General features: G+C 26.4%; 1 protein-coding gene across 1 annotated transcript; it reads right to left on the reverse strand.

Annotated features, from left to right (window-relative positions):
* Positions 1–1,427: 1,427 nt before the first annotated feature.
* Positions 1,428–10,576, reverse strand: LOC103498333 (inositol oxygenase 2). Its single transcript, XM_008460914.3, has 12 exons — positions 10,173–10,576; positions 5,031–5,231; positions 4,341–4,479; positions 4,110–4,194; positions 3,234–3,438; positions 3,035–3,094; positions 2,878–2,930; positions 2,386–2,508; positions 2,199–2,268; positions 2,027–2,105; positions 1,839–1,920; positions 1,428–1,727 (listed from the first exon to the last, which is right to left on the reverse strand). Exons 1-12 carry the CDS (start codon positions 10,333–10,335, stop codon positions 1,701–1,703), a joined length of 1,287 nt encoding a protein of 428 aa, XP_008459136.1. The 5' UTR covers positions 10,336–10,576; the 3' UTR covers positions 1,428–1,700.
* Between the last annotated feature and the right edge of the window lie 650 nt (positions 10,577–11,226).

The following is an 11,226-nucleotide window of genomic DNA, read 5'->3' on the forward strand; positions in this document are numbered from 1 at the left end:
GATTCACCTAATTTATTAAATATTTTATTAATACATGTCTTATCATTCTATAGTTCAATATATTGGATGAGAGATTTGAAATCAAATTGGTATATACAACTCAATTCTCACTTCTAAGTTTCAAATACACAATCTTCAACAATTATTTTTAAAAAAAAAAAATCAACATTTCATACATAAATTAATAATTTAATAAGTGTAAGCATTTGGCGTCATGTTCAAACTTTTGTGCATAAAATAATAGTTGTGAAAAGGGGAAAAAATAAAAATAAAAATGTATGAGCATAAAGAGATATGCTAATTAATTGGAAGGTGATAATATAATTAAATACATATAAGTGAGAAATTTGATTCTTTTACGTTTGTATACGTTGCATGTCACACCTTAATTTCCATTTTGCACTAAAATACCCTTTTCTTTTCTCTCTACACTTTATGCAAAATGACAAATATTCTTTGACTATTAGGGAATATGTTTCAAATAAACCAAATTTGAACCTAACCTAAGTAATTAAGTAAAACAAACTAATTAGTAATTATTGATTTCATCATTAGGGTGTCAATTTTGAGTCATTATTTGGAGGAAAATAATATATGAGAAACACTTCAACTTGGAATGGCTATAATTAAAGGGCTAAATAAAATAAAAACAATCCTACATTTTAAATAGAATTTAGTTTTTACATACTTGAGTGATTTTTAAAATATTTAATTTTATTTTCATATTATTTCTATGTTTGATAATTTACATTATTCTACTTTATATTTGTTTAAGTTCCAAGATTTATATTTTTAATTGTAAATTTTGATTAAATACTTATTTTATGACGTTGTTGATTAATTTAAAAATTTATAAGTTGTAACTTTAAAATTAATTTTATTATTTGAGGAAAGAAGATATTAAAAATGGTGTTTTGGACTAAAAACTATTATAAGACTAATAATTATAACGGATTACTATTATGTAATCAACAATCAATACCGTTTATACATAACATTTACCATAAACCAATTTTTACTATTTTACATTTTTTTATTCTTTACCATTTACTTGTTTTTACTATTTTACTTTCATCACTTTTTTTTCTACCGTATTTGCAATTTCTTTCTCAAATAGTTTACACTTCAAACATTGTTATCAACTTGCACCTAAAATACAAACTATTATAATCCACCTATAATGATTAGTTTCTTCTCTAAACATGACCGAAGTTAAAGCGGATGTTTAATAAAAAAATCATTAAAATATAAGTTAGAATTGAAGTGTAATTCTAAAAATGTGAAACCCCAATGTATAATTATAACATTTTTAAAGTGAAACTCGAAACTTCAAAATTGACAACAACAAAAAACGAATGTTCTTCCTTTTCTTTTAGTTCCACGATATATGGAGGGAGAGATTTTCATAGTGAAACATATTTATCCAATGGAAAAAACAAGAACTCATTCATTATATTTAGAAACATTTAAATATTACTTAGCTTAGATCAATAAAGTTTGGCTTAGATGAATACTTCACACACAAAGAAAGATGAACTTAGGAAATAAAATTGTGGATAGACTCGATCATTCGTTGATTCACAAACTAAATACAACAACAATTAATATCCTATACAACTGACGCTAATTGTTGGTTCAAGAATCCATCACGTTTTATGTCATTGCTCATGAAACCATCATTTTCATCTTGGTATGCATCTTCACCATTTGAGCTTGGCAGGAAAATACTGTAGGAAAAAAAAATGAAAGAAAATATTAATAAGCTTTCCATTCAATTTGCTCATTAATAAACAAAAATGAAGTATAAAGTAAAAAGTGTAGTTGATAAAGTTTGTTACCTTTTGAATAAGAGATTGGTAGTAAGGTTTGACCTTTTCTACGTCAACCAGAACTTTGCTCTTGCTGTAAAGGTCGTATTTGCTGAACATAATTGGTAGCAAAGATACAATTAAAATAATTATTAGCTTTCTCATCAACAAACTTAAATACTAATAAATAAATAAATAAACAATGGAATTAAAATTACTTGAAAATGTGAAGCCACTTCATATTCTCAGCATCCTCCTTATTCATCAAATGTTGATATGCTCCTTCTTTATGCAGTGCTACACAAAACAAAAAGAATAGTTGTCAATAATCATCATTCATGTGTATTTACGATTAATTTATATCATGTTCTATGAAAAAAGAAAACTTACGATAAAATGAGTGATATCTAATGATAAATAATCCAGCATCAGGTAAGGTTGTTCCGTTCTCTTTAGCTACCTAGAGATTTTGAATGTACGAATTAATACATCTCTTATGGCAAGGAAAGAAAAAAAAAAAATATATAATCTAAATGGTTTTTGATTTAATAAGTCGTAAAATATATCGTATATGTACCAAGTACATGTAGTCATCGTGGCCCCAAGAGATTACTACATTGTCGAGTCCACAACCGGGAGAATAGATTCCATACTTTGTGTTGTAAGCTGGATTATAGCTGTCTATATTGTCTTTGAAGTACTGCACATATTGAAAAGTCGTCTAAGACTTATATGATAATTCTGGTTGTTTTGTTATTTTTGTTTCTACCTTTAAAATATTCAAATTTAGATTAAACCATTATATGGTATTACTTGTATTTTTCAATAAAATATTAAAGTTAGTCATATCTAAATTTGTGGAATAGCAATACTCTGTAAATATATTTTCAAATTTTATAACATGAAATGCTAATATTGCACTATTTATTACACATACATATATAATAAAGAGTGCAATAACCGAAGTGATTAAATTAACTTTCAAAAACCATAAATTGGATTAATTGTAGTTTGTGAAATAGCAATGGTAATTAGTAATTAAAAGTTGAGGGTTACACATTTTAATTACCTTGTGATGGACAATGGATTTGTCAAAAGCACAACCAAGAGGATATGTATCACCTGCAAATATTTCCATGAAGTTTAAAAAATAAATTAATGTCCAATATTCTGCTAATTGTTAAATTAAACAGTAGTTTTAAAATGAAATTTTAGACAAGTCATACCAACAACAGCCCATTGTGGAAGCCCTCCAAAGGCAGGAAGCATAAGAACCTTTCCAAGATCTAAAAGCAACCATTCAAGAGTCAAATATATTCACTTATAAAAATCCAGTTCGAATTCTAAGTTTAAGGATGTAATTGCAACGTGATTTATTGGGAATTGAAAAGTAGTAAAAAAAAAAAAAGGAAAGAGAGGAAGTACCATGAATGAGAGCAGTCAAGTGGAGCCAATCTTCATCGGGATAGTCTTTTCTAATGGCTTCAGCAGATTGAAGCAAATGTTGAATCTGAGGCTCATCCAAATCTGGATCACTATCATCAACCACTTCATTCAGCATCTCACAACATTCCCATATGCTCATTTCTGTCTTGTCCAATTTCCCATATTCTTCTCTCATTCTCTTTACCTGTTTTTCCCAACCAAAAAATAATACAACTTTTCAAAACCCTAATTTCATGCATGCATATATAATACAAATAGTACCTTTCATATGGGTTGTTAGTAAACCCAATGACTTAAAACTAAATCATTTATGGTCGTAAAAGTTGATCTCGCCTCTTTAAGTTTTGTGTCCAATGATTTAACAAAATTTTATTTTATATATACACACAGTTCATTATCTGCTAACCAAGTTTGTAATTTTTATTTCGGTTAATAATTCAATTTTTTATCACAATAAGTATTACAAAATAAAAATAATTGAAACTGGTTGTTTATATTTATTTAATCAATAAAATTAAGAATAAGGAACAACAAAGTACATATTTTAAGGTCGGTTTAGGAAATATTTCACAAAAAGCACTTGTGTTTCTAAATTCTAGAAGTTGGAAATTATTCGCTTTATTAAAAAAGTTCTTAAAAAGTAAAATTCTAAGGTTCCTTATTCTATATATTTTATAATAATTCTTAAGTTATCTATACAAATCAAGTTAAATTTTAAAACTATAAAATTAATATAATTTGTAACTTTATTTTATTTTAATTTTTAAAAGCATATAGATCAAATTTGTATCTTAAACTAAGAGAATTAACGAATATTAATAGCTATGAGATCTAATTAATTTATATTGAACTTACAAAATCATATGTTTGGTTGATGTGGTTCAAGCGGTAGAGTTCTTCAACTGTCTTTTGCCTTACACTTTCTGCATTATCGTAATCCCTACAAAAACATAAATATTCACACAAATAAAATTATACAAAATCAAGCCGAATATTGGGTTCTATTTTGTTCTCATCTTATCTTAATCCGTTTAATAAATGTATATTAAAATTTAGGGGATTTTGGGGATGAAGAAATTAACTGACCTGAATGAATGGCCAAAGGAGTTGATTTCGGGGGCAAAGAAACCGGCGTCGTTTGGTGAAGATTTAGGATTTATAAATCCACCGTCCAATACCAACTCGTTACTATCCAAGGAGATCGCCTGAGTCCCAGCCTCCGATGCTGATAATATCTCATTTCAGAAATATATATATATTGAAATTTGATTGCATTGAATTATTATATTGAAATTTAAAAAACTAGTGTGAGACTTGTAATTTATCTACAGAACACTTGAAACGAAGAAGTTCACAATTAGTGAATAATCTTAAATGCATCCGTCCTAATATTAGTTTAAAATCATTAACTCATTGAATAACAGTAAGAAGTTTTAATCTCATAAATACTTTTTTTATCAAAGTTGAAAGATAGTATGTAAATATATACTAAAAATAATTGATAAACTAAATATTAGATTTATATTGGACGAAACATAATGAAAAATAAGCAAACAGAATCGTGCATTAAAATTGGAAAGTGAAAAGATCAAATCGAGGGTTTGTAACACAAAATAATGAAGATGATCGCAATATGGAACAGAGAAATTTAAGAGAAATCAGGAAGAACAACAAAAACAAGAACAACGTAACGAAAACACATTGGAATCCAAATCAATAAAACGTTAGGAATCGAAATAATTAAACGAGGTTTATTGAAATAATGGGCGTACGTACCGAATTGGCGCTGAGGGACGAGGATCGTCATTCTGCGAATGGAAGAAGAAAAGGATGGAGGAGGACGAAGAGAAGTATTGGCCGAATGAGATTTTGGATTAATAACTTTGGTATTGTGAGTTTTGAACTCAGAATTCGGGGTTTTATATAATGGCGGAGACAAGTCCTTGCCGGAGATTTGGTTACTCTCCGAGTCCTCAACTGAAAATTACGTAAACAAAACAAAACAAAAAAAAAGGTTAATTCTCTATTGGATTTACTAAAATCTCCCTCTCCCTCTCTTTTTCCCTAAAACTAAACTAATCCAAAAGAAACGTTCAAAACAGAAAGCCTTCTAGACACGTGTTGCCCCATCAGCCAATAACATTCTGCCACGTTTACATTTGGACTTCATTGAACAAAAGTCAAATTTTTAACTTTTTAGATATTCTTCTTCTTTTTATCGTTCCCTTTCACCTCTGTTTTTTTTTTTTATATATATATATTTTTTTCTTTTTAATTCACTCCCTAATTTCATCAAACTCTTATCATTGAATTGTCATTCAATAAACTTTATTAAAACTCATGAAATACAACATAGGTTTCTTCGATTGATTTCATAATTTGAACAATTCAATATTGAGTGATACTATACTTTATTAGAGAATTAAAAAGTATTATTGCTTTTCTTTTTCCTCTTTTATCTAAACACCTTAAAATTATCCTATTTAGTTATTGATTTTTTTTTTTAAAGTTAAATTTATAAATACCACTTCAAGTTCGTTCATATATTTAAATGTTTTGTTATCCACTTACTAGTTTTAACAAAATTAAGTTAAATTTTAGAAATCTAATTAAAAAAATTGCTTTTTACAAATTAAAATAAACAAAGCTGTTATCCAACAAATACAATGAAAGGTTGATATTTTTCTAAAAAAAAACTTTTTTTTATTTTATATTATTATTGTTGAAATAGGATGTATTTTTAAGAGAATTACAACTTGAAAACAAACTCAAGATTGGCCTCAACAAGCAAAGTATTTTTAGAAAATTGTCACAACAAAAAAAAAATTCATGAATTGACATTTACATGAGTATACAATATGGCTTTTTAAAGTATATTTATTGATTTATTGAATTAAAAATCTAGTATTTGAAATAGTATTCGCATTTATATCACGTGTTTAGCTTTTTATGTTTATAGATTAAGACACATATACTTTTGATCAAAATCAAACATATGAGTTATTATTGAAATCTAGAACATTATTTAATAAAAGTCACTATCATATCATCTTCAAGAGATAAACTATGGTTATAATCAACTATATATTAATAAGTTATTTAAAATATAAAAACCCATATTAATTAATTAATTAATTAATAATAATTAAAAGGAAAAAGAAAAAGAAAAAGCAATAGGTGAAGTACTGAAATGCAAATAGAATTTAATTATAACAAAACATTTGAGAGGAAAATGAGTCAGCTAAACGTGGATTAACATTATCTATCCTTTATCAAACTTTGGCAGCTAATTAAATTCTATCATCCCATAATAACTACTCATCCTTTTTTTTATTTTTCTTTCTTTCTTCTTTTTTTCCCATAATTTAAAATTTCATTCATTTACTTTCCAAAAATATACTAAAAAGGATAAAATTTGAGATCCATATCATGCCACATCATTTTTTTCACATATATGTACGGACAACGAATATTATCCATAAATTTTAACACGTCGTTAAATGTACTTATCCAATTGTTTAAATTATTCTCATTACCAATTTTCTTTAAATGATTTCAAATTTTTTTTAAGAAATTTGAAGTTTAAGTAATATGCATTAAATCACTATTAAATTTAAAGTTCGAGGATGACTAAGTTAGAAGCTCAAATCTCTATCTTAAACCACTCTACTTTAAAAATTAATAACAGATACATATATTGTGTATGATGTAAAATTTTAGATTCTTTTTATTATTATGATTATTATTATTAAAACCATATTTTTTTAAATAGTTGACTAACAATATAATTTAAAACTAGTGAAAATTACAATCCTAATTTTTAATATTTTATTTTTCTCTAATTATTTAGTTATAACTACGTATATTTTAAATTTTGGTAAATTCACTTAGGTGAAGTTGTTGATTTCAAACGGAATAAATAAAAGTAAATCAATGGTCTTAATTAATTGAAACATGTTTATAATTAACCTTGAGGACATATTTAGAAGTTAACTCCAATCTATCAATAGTGGTTTTCAAAGATTTAATTAAATACCCTAAAAAAAACATAAAATCTCAAACTATATATATATATATATATATATATGATTGAAACTCATGAGGTGACCCATGAGTTTGGAATGGATTGGGATTGGTCAAGGTTTCCTCTAAGATTTTCTTTAAAATAATAATAATAATAATTATTATTATTATTTAGATTTGTATTATTTTTAAGAAAATAAATAAATCCATATTTCAATAATGGTTTTCACTATTTGAGTCCAACAAACTTTTTCCCTCCCCCCACATATCACTATCCAATAATCTTGTATTATATTGACCATCTTTTTTCTTTCTTTTCTGTCATATTAATTTTACATTTATTTTAGGCTAATTTAGCTATATTTATTTAGTTAATTGCAAATAAAATTTCATTACTTCTTACCAAAGTTCTAATTTAACTTTTATATATATATATATATAAATTAAAGTTAATTTCGTGTATTTAGTCGTTATCTTTCTCTTTCGAATAATATCATTTATAGTTTTTTAAACAATGAACATATTTGTTCCCTAATTAACAAATATTTTTATACTTAAACGAAGTTGTTTCTACAAATGTTAATCTTAAGCTCATATTTCAAATAGTGATAGTTTGATATCTCTATAATTTTCATTATATAATAGTTTGATTTTGTTCTTTGTTAAAGTAGACATTTTAACTTTGTCGTTATATACATAAATATTCTCCCTTCTCTATGGTCTACTTCTTTCCATCCACGGTCGTTATCGATGTCACAACTCCTTTTTTTTTTTCCTCTCCACTTCTCCTTATTTCATATAATTAATTTCTTCCTTTTCCTTTTCCTTTCGCCTTATTTTCTCCTCTTCCCACTTTAACTATGCAAAAAGTTAAATTATTACAAGTTTGGTCTTTTTACGATAAAAAAAAATTAGAATTTACTTCTTATAATTAAATAAAATTCTCATATATATAAAACATCTATATAGACCATTTATGAGACTCTACCAAACCATAAAGACAAAACGTTAACTTTTGGAATTATATAGACTAAATTCTAACCTAATTTTCCCAATCCATGCGTAAAAACAAATTTTGAAATTTATCTTTGACAAAAACAAGAAACCTCGAAACCAATTGAAATACGTTAATTTTTGGTATTATTTTAACGATTTAAACTTATGCAATTGTGTATTAACAAACAACTATATGTTATGTTATTGTTGTTGAAATAATTACCCTTCACAAAACAAACTAATTATGAAAAGAAGGTTATGAATGGTTGATAATTTATTTATTAATTTTGCTAAAGTGTTTCAATTTTATTGTTATAGATGACCAATATTAGAAGCCAAGGGGATGAATATTTGTATAAAATAAAAGCCAAAAGAAAACAAAATTGAATAGATGTCATGTCAATTGGTTCATTTTTGTTATTTATTATTTTTGACAAAGATCATCATGAATAATATAATAATCCACCATATAAAATCACTTTTGATTTCCCTCTTCCCATGCATGATTATGCTATTGAAAAACTTTTCCAAAAGTTTCTGTCTCTCTCTCTCTCTCTCTCTCTCTTTTTCCCTTTATTTTTTTTTTTTTTTTTGTATTTTAATTTTAATCCGTAACATAATTCAAGGTATATCATAGCCAGAGTATACAAAATAATATGTTTCATGACAAATGTGATGTTAAATATTGAAATTTACCTACTTTAATTTGGTAAAGTGTCAAATATTTGTTGTGATTTGACAATAAACAAGACTTATATTTTGTGTGATTACTTACTTAGTTTGAGATTTATAAATCAGAAATTAAAATAATAATAATAATAATTGTTTAGTGTATATATATTGGTAGGGAAGAAAAAAAACCAACATATAAAATTAATAATTTACTATATATAAATGTCAAAGTTAACAACCTACAAAAACACAAAATTATAAACTCAAACCTTTGTTAAACAAAACTAAAATTTATTTAATATTTTAAAGTTTGTAGACAAGACATATAAATTGATATGGATATTAAATACATAGATCGATCATCGGAGAAAAAAATTATTTCACATAAAAACTCATTTTTACTTAAATAAAGTTAAAAAAATTTCCGCAAGTGATCCTTAGATATATCAAATTTTTATGAAATAATATATTTTCACACTTGAAAAGAAAAATTACAAAAAAAAAAAAAAACACTAAAATTATCCAATCAAGTTTTTTTTTTTTTTTTTTTTTTTACTTTCTCATACTCACTTTTTATCTCCATGTGTAGAATATTCAACTAAAAAAGTCTAGAAGGGTACAAAAATGTAATAATGATTGTAATAACTTTCTATCCTCATAATTAGTGCAAACGTCAAAAAGCTTCAAAAATCATGAAACAATCATATTTAATTTATATCCATATCAAATACAACACATATATACCCCTTGCTTAAAAGGTGGTAGGTGTAATCGAGAATGGATCGTATAACTCGTTTTTAAACGTATCAAATTTATATCAATAAAGAGTAATTCAAATTCTAAACTTTCTAATAAAAATTCTGAACTCTACAAAAAGAAATCCTAAAAAAGGTTCATACCAGTGTGATAAACTAATTTGATTCCCCATGAGTATGCATGATAGTTTTCTCAAACGTTATAATTAGTAACTTCTGTTAGTTAATTATTGTATCTTTTTAATTGAATAGTACGTAACTTTTGTAACTTTTGTTTTTATCAAGAATATTGGACATTTTTGTTTACTGAATTATACTGTTGTTAAACCAGAGAGTGTAATAATGAGAGGTGGACACATGTGTAACTCTTCAAGTCTCGAACAACTAAGTAGGAAAAGAGCAAACTCATCATGCAAAACGAAGAAGAAGAAGAGGGAGATATATATATATATATAGGAGAGATAGGGTAAACCTGAGGAAGAAAAGAAGCCATTGGAAGGCAAAAATGCAGAAATGTAAGGACGATTGAATTGCCAGTTATGATCAAGAGGCTTTGTGGAGCAGCGAGCACCACGGCGGCTGCCGCCACCGGCCGTCGCCAACTTCCGGAAGGGCTCAAGAAACAACTTGTTCATCTTTGAAGAAGAGGATCCCTCAATCAAAGAATAACAATAATATAATAATGAACAAGAAGGTTTCGAGTTGGGGTGGCGAAGAGGCTTATGCTTATGCCCTTTTTATACCCTTTTTTTTTTCTTCTTCCCCTTCTATTATAATCATTTGTGAGATCTCTCGTCATTGACAATTTTGCCCTTCTTCTTCTTTTTCCTTTTTAACATCCACGTGCTCAATTAAACACTACATTAACACTAATCAATAGATGTGCTAATTGTAAAAGTACAACCCTAAGGGGTCCTTTAATTGGAGTCGTTTTCAAAATAACATACTATACTATTTCGGTCTTCGTTACAAATAATAAAAGACAATGATTACAAAAAAATAGTTTACGTTATATGTCGTGTGAAAGTTTTCAAAGGGTTTTATCATGGATTATAACAATTGAAAACTTAAATAATCTCATACGAGATATTTACAAATATAATAATATCAAACTTAAATCATTTGTAGATATAACACAGTGGAAATGGTGATCATGAATTATATTGCTAATAAAAATTTAGTATAATAGATTTTGCTATATGTACGGTCATTTAAAAACGTTGTTTTATGCTTAAATCTTAAAAGTATTCATGGTCATAACAAGTCGGGACGGTCAAATTGCTCGTGCATATCTAGCAATAAAAAATAGGGCAAAAATCGATCCACCATACAAACTAACTTTTTGATTTCCTCTCCCATACATGATCATGCTATTGACAACTTTTCTAAAAGTTTGTTGTCTACTTTTTTTTTTCTATATCTTTTTATCTTCTATTTTTTTTTTTTTTGTATTTAAATTGTGACAAAATCGAGGTAGATTCGTTTTTTTTAATAGCGATTATTCGTTTTGTAATATTTTATAACTA

This window comes from Cucumis melo, chromosome 5 (genome assembly GCF_025177605.1).
Source record: "Cucumis melo cultivar AY chromosome 5, USDA_Cmelo_AY_1.0, whole genome shotgun sequence".
Taxonomy (NCBI): Eukaryota; Viridiplantae; Streptophyta; class Magnoliopsida; order Cucurbitales; family Cucurbitaceae; genus Cucumis; species Cucumis melo.